We start from the raw sequence: 20,112 nt of genomic DNA on the forward strand, positions 1-20,112 counted from the left end.
CATTGGAAACACTTAATAAAGACCGTTACAATAATAAGAGCCCAGCCTGACCCAGGGGTCCCCCAAATCACTTCCAGGAATGGAGAGAGCGGCCCAGTCCGACATAGGACAAGAAAGGAGATAGCAGCCCTAAGTCACCTCCCGGATAAGGCAGGAAAGGAGATAGCAGCCCTAAATCACCTCCCGGATGAGACAGGAAAGGAGAGAAAAAAGCCCAACCCAGGGGGATCCCCAAATCACCACCAGGATGGGACAGGAATGAAGAGCGAATGAGAGTTTCTCAGGGGCTTAGCACAAAGTTCTGTGTCACTCAGGAAATTCTTTAGATTGATTGTAGAATATAAGGGGGAGGGTTAGGAGTGGAAAATCTCCCCAGTTACAGAAAGGCTGGCTAGAGCCAGTGCTCATAAGTCTCTTCTCAGTGAATTTCCTGACCTCGTATGATTAAAAACTCAAACTAAATGCAATGCTTCCTTTTGAACTCGATTGCTGGGTTTCACTATCTTTGCAGAAAACCTCAGGGCAGAGCAGAGAGGGCGATAAAGGGGAAGGAGCCTCAGGGGGAGGTAGACCGGCAGAGGAGCTGGAGACAGAGGAGCGGGAGGCAGAGGTGTTGTGACACTCTTGAGAGGGCACAGGCTTCAAGAAGTACTTGAAACCACAGTGGAATCGGCAGGTAATCTGTCTCACGGGCTGCTGAAACCAAGACCGAGACGGGCCAGCCAGCCTTTCCTCCTGTGTTCCCGCCCGCCATGCTGCACTCTTGCCTCTGTTGTCTCAACGGGAGGCCAGCCTCCGGCCCATCCCTGTGAAACCCGAGGATGATGTGACGGCCCCGACTGCCAGTCCAGAAATGCCCAGGCCCTGAGGGCCGCGGAGGGCCGGTCAGCCATGCCAACCAGGGAGCTTCTGCCGCACCTCCTTCTCCTCCTCCTTCACATCCTCGTGGCCCTGGCCCTGGTCTCCTCTCAGTCAGGTAAGGCCCAGCACTGGTTTGGCAGCTCTGCCTCACCTCTTGCTGAGAGGGAAGGGGGGCCGGTCTCACCAGTGGAGCCGTGTGGCAGTGGAGGGCCGCCTGCCTGGTAGATGAGCCCGAAGAGGGGGAAATGGATTCCCCGTGGTAGGTGACAGAATAAAAGTCAGAGGAAATGCCACGGAGGCAGAGATGGGTTTATGCAGTCTCTCTCGGGGAGCCGCCTCCTCGGGGCTCCAGCTGGGCAGAAAGCCCGTGGGCTCAATTCCAGCGGCTCCTGGTTACCAGGGCTTCTTGAGCCAGGGTTTCACCGGGGAGGGAGAGCCCGGTCTTCTTCCGTGGGGCCCCAGCCCGGCCTCCCGCTCGGGGTGGGTGCCGGGTGGCCAAGACTGGGAGCCTGGGCCATCTGCAGGGGGCCATCTGTGAAGCTGTTCCAGGCAATTTTCACCAGGCTGACTCCTCTCTATTCCGAGTCCCCAGGGTAGAACCTCCTCTCCCCGCTACACTGAATGGGGAGGCAGTGACTGAGGACTAAACTGGACCAGGGGATAGGGTGACTGAGACACAGGGCCCTGTGCAGCTCAACCAGAATAGTTCCTTCTCGACAGTTGTCAACATCACACCTTCCTTTGGCCTTCTCTTTGCAGCAGGCACAGGAAGGAGGCCATCTGGGACCATTTGGGAGCCTAAGGAGAGCTCTAAAGCTGAACGGGGATTCCCCAGGGCACCGGGTCCCAGACCTACTCGAAGAAGAAGTGTGTTGGGAAGTTTCAGTAGGAGAGCAGGGGAACTCCAGCTAAGGGCTCCGAGAACAAGGAGAGCTGAAAAACAGCCAGCAGGAGCTCAGCACAGGTCAAAAGTCACAGCAGGAGAGCAGACCTTTAGGCAGGGGAAACAGTACAGGAGAGAAAGTGGCCACCAGCGTCAGTGTCGCCCAGAAGCCCCACTTCCATCCTCTAGGCAGTGTCACTGAGCACTTTCCCTCGCTCAGCCCAGCCAAGCTCAGGCCAGAAAATCTACACTTCTCTGTTCATTTTTTGATGTCCGGGGCAAACCGGAGCGCAGAGAGGTCAGCGGCTTTCCCCGATTACACAGTAGGACAGTGAGGGCCAGACCAAGGTTCCCGGCCACTAGATCTGTGGACCAAGCACCGCTTTCCCTTCCTCTACTAGCATTCGGCCACACCCAGAGTCTTAGAGCCCCAAGAAATAAGTGACCATGAATTCATGGTGACGACTGAGGGAAGACTGCTGTGCTCAAAGTGCTGCCCCGGACCCTTGGGAGAGTACAGCTGTGGGCCAGGGAATATATGCGGGACTTCATTATCCCTTCTCCATTGGGAACGTTTTGTGGTCGGGCATGGCTTTGGGGCCCACTTTCCGAGGAATGGCGGAGGAGGTGGGCAGATAGCAAGGGGGCAGTGGTCGGGGAGCAATCGCGACCCCTTCATGTTCCAACACAGGATTTCCCAAGCTTCAGAAGGGGCATCTGAGAGTCCCAGGGTCCGGTCTTAGAAGGAGCTAGGAAGTTATTTATTCAATAATGTTAGTATTTATTAAGCGCTTACTATGTGCAGAGCACTGTTCTAAGCGCTGGAGTAGATACAGAGTAATGAGGTTGTTCCACGTGAGGCTCACAGTCTTAATCCCCATTTTACAGATGAGGTAACTGAGGCACAGAGAAGTTAAGTGACTTGCCCACAGTCACACAGCTGACAAGTGGCAGAGCCGGTATTCGAACCCATGACCTCTGACTCCGAAGCCTGTGCTCTTTCCACTGAGCCACGCCCAGTGATCTGGCAGAAGTTTGATGCCCATTCCTGTTGCCCTTCTGCATCTGAGATCCATTTAAAGTTCAGGCATTCTTATACAATCTCCTACCCCCTTGGCTTTCCCTTTACCCCTGCAACAATGGAAACCAGCTGGGCAGCTCCCAGAGCCTTAAGTACAGTGGCTTTGAGCTACCACAGTTCCAGACTTCACTCCCCCGTCGGCATTTACTGAGGGCCTTCGGGGTGCCCGTGGTCCCGCATACCAAAATGGGCACCCAAGGGGGCCCCCGATGTGACTCCAAGGGTTGCTCTCGGCAGGTCCCCAAAGCTCATTGTTGCTCTCAGGGTGTTTTCCTTATAGCCCCAGTGTGCCCAGTGTCCTTATGGTATGGTATAACCCCAGGGTGCCCTCATGGTGCACAGAGCTGCTCTTGGCACCTGTGTGTTTTCTTGGACATGAGAGGGTCTTACCGTGTCATGAGTAGAACAAGTTTCCCACCGAGGCAGGTCAGCCAGTTCCCACCACGGGTCTCCTGAAACGAGAGTGTCCAGACTTCACCCTGCCGGCCTTCACCTCCTACTTCCTGCCCTTGTGCTGACCCGGCTAGGCTCGGCTGGGGCTGCGATAGTTCTCTTGGTAAAGACTGGATATCCAGACCTGGAGTCCGTCAGCCTCCTCGGTGTCCAGCGGAGGAGCGACGTGCCTTCCTGGCACGGATCTGTCTCTGGATTCCTGGGGAGCCAACAGGGGGCCATCTCTGGGCTTGCAGCGGGCACACACAAACCCATTTCTGGGTCCCAGCGCACTCCCTTGGGTCCGTTTCTGGGCTTCCAGTGGGTACGCACGGACCGGTTTCTGGGCTCCTGCGGTTCCACGTGGGGCCATCTCCGGGCTTCCGGTGGGAACACACAGAACCATTTCTGGGTGCCTGGTGACCACACACAGAAGCAACACTGAACTCACTCGTAGATTTGGTGATGCTTACGCTGCCAAAGTGAAGTGGAGAGTTAAGTAATAATTCAGTGAATCTGATCCATGCAGATAGCCAATATGCCTCTTTCAGAGCAAAAAGAAAGCATCCAAAGAGTTATCCTCTTTGTTCACAGCAAGCAGACAGGACACTCGCCTGAACTCACAAACTACCTAGGGCTCTACTTGCTCAGAGAGCTCTCACACAAAAGTGCAGGACCCCCGGCCAGTCTGCTGAGAAAGACCCCTGCAGCCATTCAAATGAGCCCAAGGAGAGGTGGCCAAAGGGCACCCAGAGAGGAAGGAGGTGGCAGGGGCTGACTTTCCAAAGCACTATAAGAAGTCAAGACACAGAGGGTGGCAGCGAGTCTGACCTACAGATCACTCTCACTCCCCAAACCGCTCCCCCTCCGGACCTCTCACCCGGGACCCGAGCTGCCCAAGGGTCTGGGGGAGCCACGTCCGCGGCCCTGCCCCGGGCCCATCTCCCTCCCTTCCTCAGCCCCAGGAAGCTCGGCCCGGGTCTAGAGGGGAGGGATCCGGCGGGCCCGGAAGCTGGATTCTGACCCGTTGAGCCCCAAGGGCAGGACTGTCACGACGTCACCTCGGCGTGCATCCTGAGAAAAGGCAGAGCGGGTGTCACCCCGGGAAGATGGGGGGTTAGATTCCTTCCAGGCGCGGGACCCCTCCCCACCGCCCCCACGAGGGTTCCAAAGGCCGGCGGGAAGGGAGAATCGAAGGGCGAAGGAATGGTTCGTGCTGGCGCCGATCTGAGCGTGGGCACGCAAAGACACGGATGTAGCACTGAAAACCCATTTCGCTGTGCTCCGAAACCACTTTTCTTTAATGTTCTGCCTGTTTCCTGCCTCTCCTGCAGCCGCCACCCAGCCTCCACACAGGCACGGAGGAGATCTGTCGAGTGATCTTGGTTGCAGAGTTGTTTTCACTAGAAAGGAAACCAAAGTCCTAGCCCTGGCCCCGAGCCTTTCCGACAACGGCCGGCCGGCGTTTGTAGGCACCGGGCCCCCTCGGGTGGGGAACCCTGGGCCCGAGATAGAGTTGACAGCGATCGAATGGTTTACTGATTGATTTATCGATCACGGGGCAAGGGCCACAATCCCAAGAGGGAGGGAATATGGTCTGGACCCCAATCTCCCACAGTGGCTCATTTCTCGGTCCAACGAGAGTGAAGTCTTTCGGCCCACCCGGGTGTCTCAGGCTCGGGCTCCCCTCGGCGCCCCTCCGCTCCCTGGCATAGACGCTGCCCAGGAGGGTGCCGCCACACCGTTAAAGCGGGCCCCACGCCCAGTCCGCAGGGTACGAGTTTAGGGACCAGAGACTCGCTCTCCCCTGCCTAGCCGGTCGTGATAGGCAAACTGAGGTCAAAGGGGGTGTGGCCATAGACGGAGAAGATCTTTATCTGCAGCAAGACTGGCATCCATCCCTGCATTCAGTTGCCCAGATTCTCCCACTTGCACCCGTCGGAGTGACCAGCGAGGGGTATGCCAACGTGGCTCAATGGAAAGAGCCTGGGCTTGGGAGTCAGAGGCCATGGGTTTGAATCTCAGCTCTGCCACTTGTCAGCTGTTTGACTGTGGGCAAGTCACTTAACTTCTCTGTGCCTCAGTGACCTCATCTATAAAATGGGGATTAAGACTGTGAGCCTCACGTGGGACAACCTGATGACCCTGTCTCTACCCCAGCGCTTAGAACAGTGTTCTGCACATAGTAAGCGCTTAACAAATACCAACATTATTATTACGGGGAAGAGCCGATGGAGGACGGGAGGTGTGAGTGTGTGCCGCCTGGGCCTACTGGTAGACCACCCGGAGGGGGAGGGGCCTCTGCCCCTTCCTCTGTCAGGTAGGGACATGTTACAGGTCAGAGAGCGACTGAGCCAGGGGCCAGACCCCTCTGCTCTCTGGGTGCCGACATGGGGCGGGACCATTGTAGTCAGATGCTGAGCATAGCTTAGAGGGGCTTCAGGTTTCTTTTGGATTCGGTTTAGTTTTTTTTAATGGCATTTCTTAAACATTTAATATGTGCCAGACTAAATTCTGCCTCAGATATCAGGTCATCGGGTTGGACACAGTCCACGTCCCTCATGGGGCCCTCGGTCTTAATCCCCCTTTTGCAGATAAGGTAACTGAGGCACAGAAAAGTGCGATGACTTGTCCAAGATCACACAGCAGAAAAATTGTGCTGCCAAGATTAGAACCCAGATCCCCTGACTCTCAGGCCCATGCTCTTTCCACTAGGTCATGCTGCTTTTCTTTGTTGGAACAAGGGGAACTCTCTGATTAATCTCTCATCTCTCCATTCTCTTTCCCTGCTGCCACTTCAACACTTTCATGTCGCTTGTATATTCAGGAATGTACACTAGCACTTGTCTCTTTGTGGGCAGGGAATGTGTCTGTTTATATTTTACTCTCCCAAGAGCTTAGTACAGTGTTCTGCACACAATGAGCACTCAATGAATGGAGTTGAATAATTGACCAATATACCAGCATGTGGGTAGACAGCTGGTGTGTGAGCGTGTTTGTAGCTGTGTGTTCCAGCATGCTTAAGGATGCCTGTTGGCGTGCGTGTTTACATGTGTGTGAGTGTGTGTGTGTGTGCGTGCGCGCATGCACAAGGCACGCATACCGTCTGGACGTACACCTGCGAGTGTGTACACCTTTCTTTAGGATTCTTCCCCTTGCTGCCAGACACCAGTCGTACCCCTGAAGATATAGATTCCCTCCCTGAGCAGGGTTCCGTGCCAGTTTTCAATGGCTGGGCTCTGGGAGATGTTTCATATCGATTTGGGGATGTTGCTTCTCTGGCCAGTCTGCGGGGCGTAAAACCACCCCCTGTGGCACCATGCTATCTGTCCCCTGAAAAAGCAAAGCAGCTCTTGCAAATTCCAGGAAATGTACTTTTTAGGGCTAAACTACTAAACAGGGAGTGGGTTCCGCCTGCTTCGTGCAGCTCCTGAGCCAGCTCAGCTTGTTCTGACACCACCTCGGATTCCCACAACCAGGCACTCAAAGAACCAGGCACCCTACCCCTCACTCCCACTACTTCCGCTGCTGGTCATTCCCGATTCCCTGAAGCCGGTTGGGGCTCTTCTCCACTTCCCATTCTCTGGCCTCACCCCATCCTCCAGCTGGGGGCCTTGGACTCCAACTCCGATTTCTCAAATGGGGAAGCAATTCTCTCACTAAAGGGAACAGACGATGAGTGACCTGGAGGGTCAAAATTGGACCTCAGAGGGCCGCTCTCTGGGCACCTGCCCCCTCCCGTTTCCTAGCAATGCCCACTGTGAGCCCCAAGGGACAGGGACCTGGCCTCAGGCCCCACAGGACAGAAGCAGTATGGTCTAGTGGATAGAGCCTGGGCCTGGGAGCCAGAGAGACCTGGGTTCTAATCCTGGCTCCTCCGCATGTCTGCTCTGTGACCTCAGGCAGGTCACTTCACTTCTCTGTGTCTCAAGGTACCTCATCAGTAAAATGGAGATTTAAACTGGGAGCTCCATGTGGGACAGGGACTGTGCCTAAGCTTAATATAGACGTTAATATAGTGCCTGGCCCATAGCACTCGACAAATACTATTTAAAATTAAAAGAAAGACAGGGCCCAAGGCTTCAGGCCCCCTCACACAGGTACATTGCTCTAACCCAACCCCACAGCTGCTTCGAACCCTGGGCCCCACTCTCTAGCCCTGGGCCCCACTCCCCAGCCATAGGTTCCACTTGCAGACCCCAGGCCCCGTTCGCTAGCCCCGGGCCACACTCACCAGCCCTGGGTCCCATTTGCCAGGCTTGCCAGCACTTGTACAGTCAGTGCTTTCCCCAGGTGGAGCCACCGAGACCCACGGGGGATGACCCGCAGGCTCCTACCCTTCACGGCCACCCCCCGCCGACTCCCCCAGTCAGGAATGACTCAACCAAAGCCCCCGGAACTGCCCAGAGAAGAGGCTGCTACATCCTGTAACTTTTAAGAAAACCCAGCCGAGAGGTCGAAGCTCAGCTAACTGGTCCTATCGGGACCGGACACGCTGGTGGGCCGGGAATTCCCGCCCGTCTCTCCCCTTCCCCAAACGGTGACATGTCTCTCCAGGTGCCTCCCTTCTGGGAGCAAGAAAGAGATAAACACTCTTGTGAGGGCTGGGAAGTGGCAGTGAGAAATTTCAAGCAGCTTCTCTTGGGCTCCCCAGTAGAACCCAATACCCACCAAGCCTCCAGATACTATACCTGACAAATGGAAACTTCCAATCCAAATCCTGCATTAAAATGAAGACTTCCATCCAAAATCTAGATGGCAACCAAATTTTGCAATCAAAGTCTGGATTATATTGCCAATCTACCCCAGTTCTTAACTGGCCACTGGTTCTAAATTGAATGGGATCTTGCTAAAATCCACTCATCTGTGGAGTCTATCACTTCTGCAGGTGGTAATTGCCCACAGTGACGCCCTTCTCCAGCCACTGGGGAGTTTGTTTCATTTCCCCAAGCAGGACCGAAGAGGTCTCTTTCTCCCCATGTGCCTATTTAACCCTTTCTTCTACTCTTCCCTTTTGCCCCAGCAACATCCAAGAGCTGCAAAGTATTTCTAGATGACTTATCTTGAAACCTCCTGAGCCAGAAGTAGAGTAATCAAAATCTAATCAAAATCTCCTGGACAGTGGGATCTTTTTAAGCAGGACCATCTCTAAAATCTCTGGGTGGGAGTAATTCCCAGACAGGCACCCCCCCGGTGGGGAGACATCTCCAGAACCCCCCAGGGAGTAGGCACCTCCAGAATGCACCAGGGAGGGGAGCATCTCCAGACTCCCCTGGAAGGGGGCATCTCCAGGACCCCGAATGTGGAAGGCAACTCCAGGACCCTGGGGCGGGCCATGGAAAGAAGCTAATCGGGGCAGAGCCAGAAGCTCTGTTCCATTGTGCGTCCGCTAGACCAGCTCCACTATAACAAGGAGGGAGGAGAGTAGCTGAGCCTCACGGCCGGGGACAGAGCACAGGAAATGGGCTTTACCTGAACTTTAGAGTTGGAAAAACTTTCCGTGGGTGATCTGTTTCAGTCAGGTGGGGCCAGGGGGTGGGGTCCCGGAAAACAAGACTCAGCTCCTCAGGGCTGTGGGTGGGTGGAGTGCCGATCAACCAACCCATCCATGTACAGAGGGCAGAGCACTGTACTGAGTACTTGGAAGGGTACCCCAGCATCAAGACACATATTCCCATTTCAAGGAGCTTATACCCTAAGGGACTGAATCTCCTTGAAATTCCTGGTGGTCGTCTGACTGGAGTTGTCTTCCTCTTTCAGATCCATGCTCTGAAGAAGTTCGAATCAAGAGAGATTCCAACCACACTCTCTGGTCAGGAGAATCTTTTATCCTCAAATGTCCCGTGATTTATTGTGCGGTCCGACCTACCGTGAGCTGGTGCGTACTCTATCACTCGCACTGCTTTCGTCTGCAAAATATGCTGCAGAATACGACAGAAAAAAATAACACTTTAGAATTGAATTTGTACTTTCAACCTGCATGGGTGAACGACACTGGGTTATATATCTGTGAGGCTAATTTTAGCAAGAAGACAATTAGAAGCCACCAAGTGACCATTATTGTGAAAGGTGAGTACCTGGCGCGAGCCCCAGCACACTTTTCTCTGGGAACACCGGTTCAGCGGCTTCACTGCTGAGGCTTTCGGCTTCTTCCATCCACTCTGCGTGGAGGCAGGGAAGGACCTGGAGGGACAGGACCCGGAGGGAGGGAAGAAAGAGTCAGATGTTTGAGAGTTACCTCGAGACTTTGCTCTGCTGCAGTGTCTGTCCCGGGAGTCACTGGGATATTTGGGGCCTCCTTTTTAAGGCCGGCCCTATCTGTCGACCACAGCTGCAGGTCACCCACGCATCCCCTCCAGCACTTCGATTTCAGTTAGCCAATGGACCCAGCAACTCAGTGGCTTAGGGAGAGCTTCAAACACTGACAGAATGATCGCAGGATAGGAGCTAAAACATTAATAATAATGAAAATGATAATAATAGTGGTAATGAAAATGATAATGATAGTGGTATTTGTTAAGTGCTTACTACGTGGTCAGCACCCTACTAAACTCTGAGGTAAAAACGAGACAATCAGGTTGGACAGAGTCCTTGTCCCACATTAGGACAGCGATCTTAAATCCCTGGACCTCAGGGATCCTCAATCCCTGGGCCTCAGTAACCTTCAGCCCTTGGAACACAGAGATCCTCGATCCCTGGCAACATGGCTTAGTGGAAAGAGCCCGGGCTTGGGAGTCGGAGGTCATGGGTTCTAATCCTGCCCCTGTCCCTTGACAGTTGTGTGCCTGGGCAAGTCACTTCACTTCTCTTTGCCTCAGTTACCTCATCTGTAAAAGGGGGATTAAGACTGTGAGCCCCACATGGGATGACCCGATTACCCTGTATCCATCCCAGCGCTTAGAACAGTGTTTGGCACATAGGAAGCGCTTAACAAATACCGTCATCTTTATTATTATCCTCAGCCCCGGGATCTCAGGCATCCTCATTTTGTGGGCCTCAGTCATCCTCAGCCCATGGGCCTCAGTGACCCTCAATTTATGGGTCTCAAGGATCTTCAGAATTTGGGGGATTTGGATACAGAGGGGCATGGGGATAATAATAATAATAATGTTGGTATTTGTTAAGCGCTTACTATGTGCCGAGCACTGTTCTAAGCGCTGGGGTAGACACAGGGGAATCAGGATGTCCCACGTGGGGCTCACAGTCTTAATCCCCATTTTACAGATGAGGTCACGGAGGCACAGAGAAGTTAAGTGACTTGCCCACAGTCACACAGCTGACAAGTGGCAGAGCTGGGATTCGAACACATGACCTCTGACTCCAAAGCCCGTGCTCTTTCCACTGAGCCACGCTGCTTAGGAGCTGGGGCCTGAAGGCAGAGGGAACTGGGAATCTAGCTTTACTGACCCACCTGTTGGCTCTATCCCAGACCATAGCAGTTCTGCGTTTCACCTTTCCCCTCACCCTGCAGCTTCAGGCCCCAGTGCTTAGCATAACACCCAGATCCTGTTAGACAACCTGCACGGCACCCTTCTCACAGGCAACAACACAGTAGAGGTCTGCACCCAGAAAGTGCTTGAAAAATACTACAGAATAAATGAATGACCCCTCAAAAGTCGATCTATGGCTGAGACTTCATCTGAGCTCGGTCGACACCCAACATTCAGGAAACTCATTCTCCCAGTTGAGCAGTTACCAGGTGTAAAGTTCAGGTGTGACTTTCCTGTCCTGTGGCGACCTCCCCACCCCGACCGGCCTTGCCCTGATGTCATCTCATATTTATGTATTCATTCATTCATCTCCCAGCCTTGGGTCTGGTGGTATTGGGCCACAAGATCTCCAGGGGTAACCACAAGGTCTTCAGGGGTCACCCAAGGACTTCCTGGGTCCATGGAGCCAGAGTGACCCTTCATTCCACTTATAGAAATCCCTGCTCTCGATTCGGTCTGCTCTGCGTCCGGCTGGCGGTCAATTCACCACTGACTCGCGTAGAATCCAAGCACGTCCTTCTCGTTTTCATTTCTGCATTTTCGTTTTCTGTTCCAGAAGGAGCTCAGATCAACACCACAAACCCACCATCAAGTAAGTCTCGAAAAAAAGGAAGCCTCAGTTATCTGGGGGTGTGGGCAGGAAAGGCGAAAAAACCGAAATCTGCTTTGACCTCATCGCCAGTTCCCCTTTCAGGCTACAGGCTCCCCCACCAGAGGCTCCTCGTGAAAGCTGGAGCCCAAACCGTCCCCAGGAAGTGGGTGTCATGGCGGGGAGGGGGAGAGAGGGTGGTCTTTAAAAACAACAAATCTCTTTCCTTCCTATCTGGTGAATGAATCCTTTGAGCTGAACACCAGCTATTTTCAGACCACTCGGTGTTTGGTGTGGCTGGGGCGAAACCTCGATTTATCTTCTCCCGCCCACTTCTACTTCAGCCCCGGCCTACTCTGACCATTGAGGTAGCCCACCTCACCTACTCCCCGTAGCGGGGTGACCCACCTCACCACCTCTGCCCTGCAAGGCGGTCTGCCTCACCGCCTCTTCCCAGCGGAGCGGACCGCCTCACCATCTCTGTCCAGCGGGACAGCCCACCTCACCACCTCTGCCACGCAACACGGCCCTTCTCACCACCTTTGCCCAGAAGAGCAGGCCCCCTCACCAGCAATGCCAAGTTGCTGGCAGGGCCCCAGCCCCCCTAAGGTCGAGCCAGAAAGAGCTTCCTCGGAGGGAGACATTGCGGGGTCCACCCTGAGTAAGCTTCCTACCCCACGCCACCCACCCTGCCCTCGCCGCACAGAGCAGGCCCCGGGTCGGCTGCGCCAGCCGCACCCTCTCACATTCCGGCTGAGCAAGAGCACAGGGACCGCGGCGCGGGGGCCTCTGAGTGCTGGAGAAGAGGGAGGAGAGCAGACCATTTGGGTGAACGTTGAGGATCCCGGGATGGGGCTACCACCACATTCTGAGCAAAGTCTGAAAAGGCTTATAGCTGGGTCTCACCCAGACAGTTCGCGGTGGGGTTGGGCCAGTGAGTCAGTTAGTGAGGCTGGGCCAAAGTGGCTGCTTCGGTCTGAACTCAAAAGGAGTGTTTCCCTGCTCACCCCATCCTCACAAGCCCTGGCTTTGCAGATTTCACTGGTACCTCAAGACCCAAGACCCCGGTGGCTAGTTCCTGGCTCCTCCCCATCCTGGCCTCCGTCGCGGCTGCCTGTACCTTCATCATCATCTGTTCCAGCCTCTCCTACTGCCTGTGGCGGCACCGAGGTAAGCCCCGCTCAAGACTGCCCCTGGGTCCTCACCCACTTGGCACCCTTCAGGCCCATGAAGAATCATTTCTGTTACAGAAGGAGCTCAAACCAACACCACAAACCCACTATCAAGTGAATCTCAAAAAAGGGGAAGTCTCGGTTATCTGGGGGTGTGGGCAGGAAAGGCGAGAAAACTGGGGAAAAAGGTGTCACCCCGCCCAGGGTCAATCCAGTGCGGTGAGGATTCCCCAGCCCATTGCGAACCGAATTCTGGGAGGGTAGCCCTGCCCAGAGCCAATCCAGTTCCAGGACTATTTCCCTGCCACTCCTCAATCACCACCCTCAGCCCCAAGCCTATCCAAGGGGCCTTTGAACAGAGTCAAGTTCTGTCCTTTCACCCCTGCTAATGATAATGTTAATGATGATAATGGTACTTAAGTGCTTACTATGTGCTAGACACTGTACTAAGCACTAGGTTGGATACAACAAATTAGGTTGGACACAGTCCTTCTCCCACGTGAAGATCACAGTCTCAATCCCCATTTTACGGATGAGGTCACTGAGGAGCAGAGACTGTGAGCCCACTGTGGGCAGGGATTGTCTCTATTTGCTGTATTGTGCATCCCAAGAGCTTGGTACAGTGCTCTGCACACAGTAAGTGTTCAATAAATGCAACTGAATGAATTGACTTTCTCAAGGTCACACAGCAGACGAGTGTCAGAGCCAGAACTCCTGAGTCCCAGGCCCGGACTCTACTGTGCTCTATTCCCTACCCAGCACTCCCCTCCTGGAGATCGGGATGACTTCCTTCTGGGAGGCTTCTTCCAGATGCTTGAGTTGGCAGGGGGCACGGGATAAGTCGGCACCTTTGCCGAAGCAAGAAAGAATCAAGATATCTTAGATCCCGGGTGACGCTCTTCGATCGTATTCCACCAGCTTAAAGCATTGGCCGCGCACCGACTGATTCCTCTGGAAATCTTTTTTGGAAGCTACTCTCCCATTCACTATTTCTTCGGGGGAACCGGGCTTGGGGCTGGTAATCGGGGCGAGGGGGCAAGGGGATAGCTTGGGAATCAGCCCCAGGCAAGTGGGAGCAGTCAAGAAACTCCAGGAAGAGGGTTTCCAAGAGGGGTCGCGGAGGCCCAGGTCCTTGTCCCTGAGGGACGGGGACCACCCCCAGATCTCTCGGAGAGGGTATTGACACAGTCTCCTTCCTTTCAGCCAAACAGAAGAGGGCGCCGGCAGCCAGGAACTTGGTACGTTTGTTCTCTGATTTGAAACCCCGATGGATGTTTTCAGGACTTTCCCTTTTCCTGCCAACTCTGGCAAGGCAGCAGAGTTGGGCCTTGCACAGTGCCAAACGACTGGACAGGCAGCAGTCTTGCCTGAGAGTGAGTGCGCCCTCAGGTCTAGTGCCCAGTCCCTTGGGGCCAGCACCGTTTTCAACCACTTAATGCTAGATTGATCCATCTCTCAGAGCTTGGGCACACGACGGCGGGGTCTGTTTACCGGAACACACAGAGCTGAAGAGGGCGGATGCTGCCCTCCGGCACCAGAGTTTGCCCGAGTGTGAGTCCCAAGCTGTCAAGGCGGGAACCAAGGAGGGCCGGGACACCCAGTCGGGATTTCTGTAGAAGTTAGGTTCCCCAGGACAGCAGGAGCCTGGCGTGGCTCCGGAGAGGTTCTGATGCTCATCCTCCCCCTCAGGTGTCAGCGTTTCCACCTCCAGTGCACCCCAGTCTTACTTCACCCTTGCTCCTTCCGCGGGGGCGGGGAAGGGGGAGGGGGCAGTTTCCATCTCATGTTGGAAACTGCCACTTCCGGCACCAAATCCCCCACGGCAGCCGGTGGGAGCCTTCCCCAAAGACATCTGACCCCTTCAGCCTCCATGTCTCCTCTGAGGCCACCGGCGGGGATCCAGACTGTTCCCAGAGGATCAAAGCCAGTGGAAGTCAAGAGGGGAACCACCAGGCCCAGCTTCAGTCCCTAAGGACACTAGGCCATGTCCAAAGGAAATCGAGCTTTGGGGAAGAAAACGTAGGTGACTGGCGATGACAGCCCCCTGAGGACGAGCCCCGGGCCCGGGACACCCACCCGGAGAGTCATGGGTGGATGGGAAAGGATCACGGGTGTCTTTTTTATTTTTAATCACATTCATTAAGTGTTACGCGTCAAACACTATTCTAAACTCTGGGGTGGATAAAAGTTATTAAGTGGGACACGGTCCCTGTCCCAGATGGGGCTCACAGTCTCAGTAGAAGGGAGAACACGTATTTAATCTCCATTTTACAGTTGATAAAACTGAGGAACAGAGAAGTTAAGTGACTTGCCCAGGGTCATACAGTAAGGAATTAACAGAGCTGGGATTAGAACCCAGGTCCTTCTGATTCCCAGGCCTGTGGTTTTTTTTTAGTAGGCCACATTGGATCTTGGGGAGCCAAAGGCTTTGCTTTACAAATGTGACCTGGGGTCCTGGGGTTCCTGGGGGTCTTTTTGGCCAGATCCCTTTGTTGACCTCGAAGACAACCCTGGGCAGAAGAAGGGACTGGCCTACGGGAAACCTTTCCCAGCAATTGGATATTTTGTCCCTTGACAGAACACTGTAAGGGGGATGGTAAATCCCAGGCTTTGTACTCTTGCTTCCAGACACTGGCAGATACGGCAGATAGATGTTTCCTCTACGACATTTCAGATTGAGAGTGGAGAGTCAGGGGACGGGGAAGGCTGGCTTCGGATGGTAAGCGAGGGAGGAAACTGCCTTAGGGCGGGTCATCAGAGAGGAGGTGGTGGAATCTCGGCAGGCGGAGTTGATTTAAAGTTTGGAAACTTCCAGTCTTCCTCCGCCCCCTCCCTCACGCCCCCCGGAAACGGAGCCTGTGAAAACGGGAGCCAAGAGGGCAGGTCAGGGTCCCCCAGACCCAGAGAAACACTCTAGGTTCAGGGGTATCATGCGACATCATACAGAACACCCCGGGCACGGGCACTGACATGCAGGACCCGGAGGGGGAATGCCGAAGGAGTTTTTACCCCACCTCAGGGAGGCCAACTGTCTAAACCCAGTGCTGTGCTTCCCGCGTTCCAATCGGGGCTTAACTGGTCTTCTCTTGCAGCCTGACCTGCCTCAGACCCCAGCCGAAGTTTGGCCCCTGTACCACACCGGAGCCGGATCCCAGTCCTCGCCACCTGCCACCACCATCGTTTACGATAACGACGACGACCCCCGGGGGAAAGGCCCGGCCCGGCCCGAGGCAGTCTATTCGAACCAGAACTCGGAGACTCAGTTGCCCATCGTCTATGCCTCCCTGAACCACTCAACCAAGGGCAGATCCTGCCCAAGGAAAGGGACTGCGGTGAAAGAGGAGTTCACGGAGTATACCGCCATCTGCGTGAGGAGTTAGATGAGGGTAGGGTGGGCCAGGACGGGCTGCCCTCCTTGTCTCCTGGTAGACCCCCAGCCCCCCGAAATCCCCCAGGACCAGCAGGATAATTCACAATCTCTGTGGGCCCAGGGGCCCTACGACTCGGTCCGGGACGGGCTCCTGCTGCGACCCCATCTGTGCCCTGGCAGGCTCAGGGGCAGCTCCTGCTCCCTCTCGGTCACCCTCCCTGTCCCCGACTCTGGTGCCCGCCGGCAGGGCTGCAAATTACTGAAGATACCTTTTGCAAACAGTAAGAATAAAAATGACTGACTTCCAAACTTTTGTACCGACAGATCGAAAGTAGCAGAGAACAGGTGCTCCCGGAGAGTGGGGGTGGGAGGGGAAGCGAAATTTTCACGTGGGGCCCTCAGCCGGTCTCACAACGAACTCCACCTCCAGGAATCACAATTTCAAATGAGAGGAGGCGGTGACGAAACAGTGGTGGCAGTGGTGACGTGACTCTGAGATTTCTCTTGCCACTACCCAGCTGGGGAAGACCCTAAAAGGAAAGTCCTAAGACAGTCGTCAGGATCGGCAGATGGGAGGACAGACGGGTGGGTGGATGGGGGTAAGGGAGGTCAGAAAGATGGGCAGGCAATTGGGAGGATGGACAGATGGATGGATGGAAGGGCAGATGGGCGTACAGAAGGATGGGCGAACAGACCGATGGGAGAACAGAAGGATGGGTAGATGGGTAGATGTGAGGACAGATGGATGGGCGGACAGACACGGAGGGATGGGCAGACAAGTGGACGGACTGGTGAGCAGGCAGATGGATGGGAAGAGGGCAGATGAGCGAAGGGACCAATGAATACACCTGTGGGGTGTGCTTCCGTGTGAACTGACCAACTGGCAGGTTTTAAATCTGCCGCTGCAGATGCAAAGGGCCGTGAATGACTAGCCACTGGTTCGGCAGAAACCTCACCTGACGGATGAGCTGTTGAGTTCCCTGGCAGGCTGCTGAATGGATGGATTCGCTGAGGCCGGAGTAAGACCCAGAATCGATAGGAACTGAGATCCCCAAATCAGCTGGTGGTTCATTCATTCAATGGTATTTATTGAGCGTTTACTGTGTGCAGAGCACTATACTCTAAGCGCTTGTACTAAATGCTTGGGAGAGTATAATACACCGATGGACACGTTCCCTGCCCACAGTGAGCTTTCAATCTAGAGATGAGAGAGCAGACATTTAGATAAATGAATAAATTATGGTTACACACATGTGAGTTGTGGGGCTGGGAGGGGGATGAACAAAGAGAGCAAGTCAGGGTGACACAGAAGGGAGTGGGAGAAGAGGAAAGAGGGGCATAGTCATGGAAGGCCTCTTGGAGGGGATGTGTCTTCAATGGCTCTATCCATTAGTAAGACCCAGATCACCCCCGTTGTCTCTATTTCACTGAGCCTATCCAAGGGCCCAGGCCTCCCCTGTGCCTATTCCTTCGGATCCCCCAGAGCTGAGGCAGTTTCTTTCCTCTCAGCTAGGCCACAGGGTTGCAGTCACTCACCCCCCCCCAGGAAGTACGATGTCGTCTCCGGGCCCTGGGAACTGGGCCTCTGGCCCGATACTGAGCTGGTATCGGCTCAGCTCCCATGATGTCAGCAGGTCAGGGGTCAGCAAGGAGCCTCGCCTGTCGGTGACCCACAGGGGAAGGCTGTTGTCTGTGGGCAGCAGGACAGCGAGACTGAAGTTTGGGTCTGATCAGTCCTCTCATCCAGAGGCACCATGCATGGGCAGGCAGAATATCAGCCCTCAGGGGCCTGCGGTCCCAGCACCTAGAGGTAGTGCAGCCAAGCAAAAAGAGATACTTAGATGCCGAGCGGTGAAAAAGCTAGAAACGAGGTCGATTAGTAGTCCACAAAAAACGGTGAGATAGTTGCCGAGGCATCAGAATCAAACCGTGGGGCCAGTGGTTGAGAGAGTGAGCAAGGCACACTAGTGAAAAGGAGGGGATAGAGACAAGGCAGAGAGGAAGGTCTTTTGTTTTTGAAAGTACTGACGCTAGGAAAATTTGTGTGTGTGCGTGTGTTTGTCTGAAAAGGTCACTGCAGGACCCAGGTGCACACCGTGCCCAAAAAATGATGTCCCTCGTTGTGTTACTCTGATGTTTCCTGTGCTTGATGCTGTTTTCTCTTTTCCTTCTTGGTCTCTCGTTCCTTACAAAGCTTCTTCTGGAAAAGAGCCGCTCCTATTAGTAGGATGCCACGCAGCTGTAAGCTCAGCAAATGACTCCCAGTTTTCAGCTTGGACGCTACAGTATCTGAGGCTTTGTTTTGTCACGTCCCTAAAACACTTCCTCGCCTCTCCTTGCTTTCAGCTTCCCAAATTCAGCTTCCTATTCCCTCTCCTTGCTTTCAGCTTCCCAAATTCAGCTTCCTATTCAGTGTACAATAGTTGCTTGGTTAAGAAAAAAGAACATAGCCTAGCTTGTCTGGGGCGTTGCCTGAGACAGCGTGGCCTAGTGGCAAGGGTACAGTTCTGGTGGTCAGCAGACCTGAGGTCTGGTCCCTAATGTGTCGCTTGCCTGCCGAGAGATTTAACCTTTTTGGGCCTCAGGTTCCTCATCTAAAGAATGGGGATAAGATTCCTATTCTCTCTCCCTCTTAGATTATGAGCTTCATAGGGGACAGGGACTGTATCTGATCTGGTTATCTTCTATCTGCTCCAGTGCTTGACACATAGGAGGAACTAAATAAATACAATAATCTAATAATAACTAAAACAGAACTCCTTATCTTCCCACCCAAACCCTCTTCTCCCCCAACTTTCCCATCTCCGTAAACAGCACCACCATCCTTCCTGTCTCACGAGCCGGTAATCTTGGCATTATGACTCCTTCCTCTCATTCAAACCAAATATCCACTCCATCACTAAATCCTTCACAAAACCGCTAAAATCCACCCTCTCCTCTCCATTCTAACTGCTACCACATTAATAATAATAATAATAATGTTGGTATTTGTTAAGCGCTTACTATGTGCAGAGCACTGTTCTAAGCTCTGGGGTAGAAACGGGGTAATCAGGTTGTCCCACATGAGGCTCACAGTTAATCCCCATTTTACATAGATGAGGTAACTGAGGCACAGAGAAGTGAAGTGACTTGCCCACAGTCACACAGCTGACAAGTGGCAGAGCCGGGAATCGAACTCATGACCTCTGACTCCCAAGTCCGGGCTCTTTCCACTGAGCCACGCTGCTTCTCCAGTCCAATCCAATCCAATCTAATCACTTATCCTATCCCACCTTAATTAATCTGTCAGCCTCATTGCTGACCTCCCAGCCTCCTGCCTCTCCTCACTCCAAACCACACTTCACTCTTCTGCCTAGATCATTTTTCTACAAAAACGTTCAGGCCACGTTTCCCCTCTCCTGAAGAACCTCCAGTGGCTACCCAGCCATTTCCACATCAAACGAAAAGTCATCGTTGGCTTTAAAGGAGTCTATCACCTTGCCCCCTCCTACCTCACCTCTCTACTCTGCTACTATGACCCAGCCTACACACTTCACTCCTCTAATGCCGATCTTCTCACTGTACCTCGATCTCATCTATCTCGCAGCCGACCTCTTGCCCACTTCCTGCCTCTGGCCTGGAACGCCCTCTCCCTCCTCATTTGTAACAGACAATGACTCTCCCCCGATTCGAAGGCTTATTGACGGCATATCTCCTCCAAGAGGCCTTCCCTGACTGAGCTCCCCTTACCTCTTCTCCCTCTCCCTTCTGCAGCGCTTTAACTTGCTCCCTTTATTCATCCCCCCTCTCAGCCCCACAGCACTTATGTCCATATCTGTAATTTATTTATATTAATGTCTGTCTCCCCTGCTAGACTATAAGCTCATTGTGGTCAGGAATGTGTCCGTTCTATTGCTGTTTTACTCTCCCAAGCACCTAGTACAGTGCTCTGCACACAATAAGTGCTCAATAAATATGATTGAGTGACTAATAACAATAATTATGGTACTTGTTAAGTACTCCTTATGTGTCAAGCACTGTTCTAGGCTCTGAAATAGATACAAGCTAATCAGGTCGGACCCAATCCCTCTCCCACATGGCGTTCACAGTTTAAGTAGAAAGGAGTAGGATTTAATCCCCATTTTACAGATGAGGGTGATGAGGCATAGAGAAGTGAAGTGACTTGTCCAAAGTCACTCAGCAGACATGTGGCAGAGCCGGGTTTAGAACGCTGGTCCTCTGGCTCCCAGGCCCC

The 20,112-nt window shown here is 53.8% G+C and overlaps 1 protein-coding gene across 4 annotated transcripts; it reads left to right on the forward strand.

Moving 5' to 3' along the window:
• The first annotated feature begins 466 nt into the window (after window positions 1-466).
• Window positions 467-16,187, forward strand: BTLA (B and T lymphocyte associated). 4 transcript variants are annotated; one of them, XM_029046658.2, is made up of 6 exons: window positions 467-976; window positions 9,018-9,326; window positions 11,307-11,339; window positions 12,358-12,506; window positions 13,712-13,746; window positions 15,601-16,187. In XM_029046658.2, exons 1-6 carry the CDS (start codon window positions 892-894, stop codon window positions 15,794-15,796), a joined length of 807 nt encoding a protein of 268 aa, XP_028902491.1. In that variant the 5' UTR covers window positions 467-891; the 3' UTR covers window positions 15,797-16,187. The 4 variants fall into 4 exon arrangements, with proteins under 4 accessions (XP_028902491.1, XP_028902490.1, XP_028902489.1 ...); XM_029046657.2 differs by having other exon boundaries at window positions 468-976; window positions 11,304-11,339; XM_029046656.2 differs by having other exon boundaries at window positions 468-976; window positions 12,372-12,506.
• Window positions 16,188-20,112: the final 3,925 nt, after the last annotated feature.

This window comes from Ornithorhynchus anatinus, chromosome 18, assembly GCF_004115215.2.
Source record: "Ornithorhynchus anatinus isolate Pmale09 chromosome 18, mOrnAna1.pri.v4, whole genome shotgun sequence".
Classification (NCBI taxonomy): domain Eukaryota; kingdom Metazoa; phylum Chordata; class Mammalia; order Monotremata; family Ornithorhynchidae; genus Ornithorhynchus; species Ornithorhynchus anatinus.